The sequence below is a fragment of the Leishmania infantum genome, chromosome 32, assembly GCF_000002875.2.
Source record: "Leishmania infantum JPCM5 genome chromosome 32".
Classification (NCBI taxonomy): domain Eukaryota; phylum Euglenozoa; class Kinetoplastea; order Trypanosomatida; family Trypanosomatidae; genus Leishmania; species Leishmania infantum.
In genome coordinates this window covers 1,289,000-1,291,007 of record NC_009416.2, presented here as the reverse complement: position 1 = coordinate 1,291,007, position 2,008 = coordinate 1,289,000, and the positions used below count along the sequence as shown (strand labels likewise).

Sequence of the window (2,008 nt, the reverse complement as noted above, 5' to 3'; positions counted from 1 at the left end):
GGCATACAAAAACCAACGGCCCGCAGACGCATACCCAAAAAACAGTCTGCAGCGTGCTGCGCGGCAGCTGATGCATCAGCAGTGCCACCAACTCCACACAGCCGCGCCTTTGTCTGCTCTTCGTTTTGGGGAGGGGGGAGAAGAGAAACTTAGCAGCGGTACCGCCGACAAGCGCCGCACACGCCCCTCTGTCCTTTTTAACCTTTCCCAGCAGCGCCTCACTTGGCCTTGCTGGCGTTGGCGGCGTTGCTGCTCTTCTTGCGGTACTGCTCCAGCTCCTCATCCTTCTGCTTGCGCAAGGCGTCGATCACCGGATCGCCGAAGCCGCCCTCCGCTGTGTCGTACAGGCGGCGGATGAAAGGATCGTCCATTACCTTGTCCTCGTTCAGCTTCTTTGGCGGAAACGCCTCGTCAAAGGGCGCCTTCCAGCGATCCAGTTCCGCGTCGCCGGTACTGACGCTGCCGCCGAGCCGACTCACATCGGGGTCGCCAATGTCCAAGAAACTGTCGCGGTCGACCGTCAGCAACACGGCACTCCGCTCCGGATCTGTCTGCAAGTACTTGGGGTCGAACGGGGCTTGAAAGAGAGTGAAGTTCATCAGCGCGCGCCATCGCACGCTCTCCTGCTCGCTGGTGAAGACGACGTGGGCGCCGTACAGGTGGGCGAGGTAGCGCATGCTACGGCACAAGAGTTTCAATTGCTGCATGTCGCCACGGAACGCGTCGATCTTGTTGACGACAAGCACCGTCGGAATCCCGCTGAGTCGCATGCGCTTCAGATCTGGATGGTCGAGCCCGATAGCCTTCTGCGCACGGGTCAGGATTTTCGCTGGCGTGGTCGACCCCTTCGCCTTCATGCGCTGCGAAATATCGCTGACGCGCTGGTCGAGTCGGCGCAACCAGTACGTGGCTGTCTCCCATGACACCGGCAGCCCTTCTTCACTCGCGTCCACCACCACCGCCGCCGCCACGGCGTGCACGTTCTCCGGCGTCAACACAATGTCCAGCAGCTGCGAGAACTGCGTCCCTTGCGCGATCTCCCAGAAATGTGCCACGGGCGCCACGTTGCGCTCCGATCGGCGGGCGAAGCTGTAGTCCAGCGCCGTCGTCGCCTTTACCCTCTTAGGGCCAGATCCACTCGAGCTGCTCTGAAAAGAGGTATAGATGCGGTGGAGAAGAGTCGTCTTGCCGCTGCCAGAGGCTCCGACCATGACCAGGCTCGTCTCCGTCTGCTCGACGTTAGCGTCCTTGATATTTCGCGTGATGTTCTGCCAGAGATCCTTTGTGGGATCGATGACAATGCTCGCACTGGTGCCGGTGGCGGCAGTGGTCGGGGTCTCGGAGAGCTCCTGCGACTGCCGCAGGGGCGACTCGGCGCCTTCTTCAGACGGCGTCTTTGAAGGCCTGCGCGGCGGCTGCAGATGCTCAGCGGCACCCTTCTGCCCACCGTTTCTCGAGGCCTCAGGCTTTCTATCCACAGGTGAGCCGGGCATCCCTCCTTCGGTTCTCAACTCCTGCTGTGGTGAGAGCTGTCGCGCCGACTTCACAACATAAAACACAGTAAACGCCAGGTACAAAGGAAGAATAGAGGGAGGGCGTATGTGACTGAGGGAGAACAAGCGGGAAAAATGCCGCCACGCCACTGTTGATGCGCGCACGTGTGTGTGTGTGTGTGTGTGTGTGTGTGTGTGTGTGTGTGTGTGCCTCCTCTATTCCTCTTTTCGTAGTCGCCGGGCCGGTGAGTGAGCCGAGAAAGAAGTAGTACAATGTGCACAGGAATGGAGACGAGACGAGGAAGGGAAGAAGCTGTCCGAGATCGCAGCTGCGTTTGAAAACGAAAAAAAAAGCAAGCAATGCAGATGTGTCGTTGTACGTATGTGACGATGGACAGCACAGGGGAGAGTGGGAGAAAGGCAGAGAGATGGATGCGACATCAGCGCGTTAGAGCACCTGGCCACGATAATCAAAGAGGAGCGCAGCCTATTCATGCGGGGGACTCGGCTGCACT

At 59.5% G+C, this 2,008-nt stretch overlaps 1 protein-coding gene across 1 annotated transcript; it reads right to left on the bottom strand.

The window, feature by feature from the left end:
• Positions 1 to 218: 218 nt before the first annotated feature.
• Positions 219 to 1,493, bottom strand: LINJ_32_3430 (putative dynein light intermediate chain; the record flags this gene model as incomplete). The annotated part of the gene is made up of 1 exon (XM_001467980.1): positions 219 to 1,493. One exon carries the CDS (start codon positions 1,491 to 1,493, stop codon positions 219 to 221), a length of 1,275 nt encoding a protein of 424 aa, XP_001468017.1.
• Positions 1,494 to 2,008: the final 515 nt, after the last annotated feature.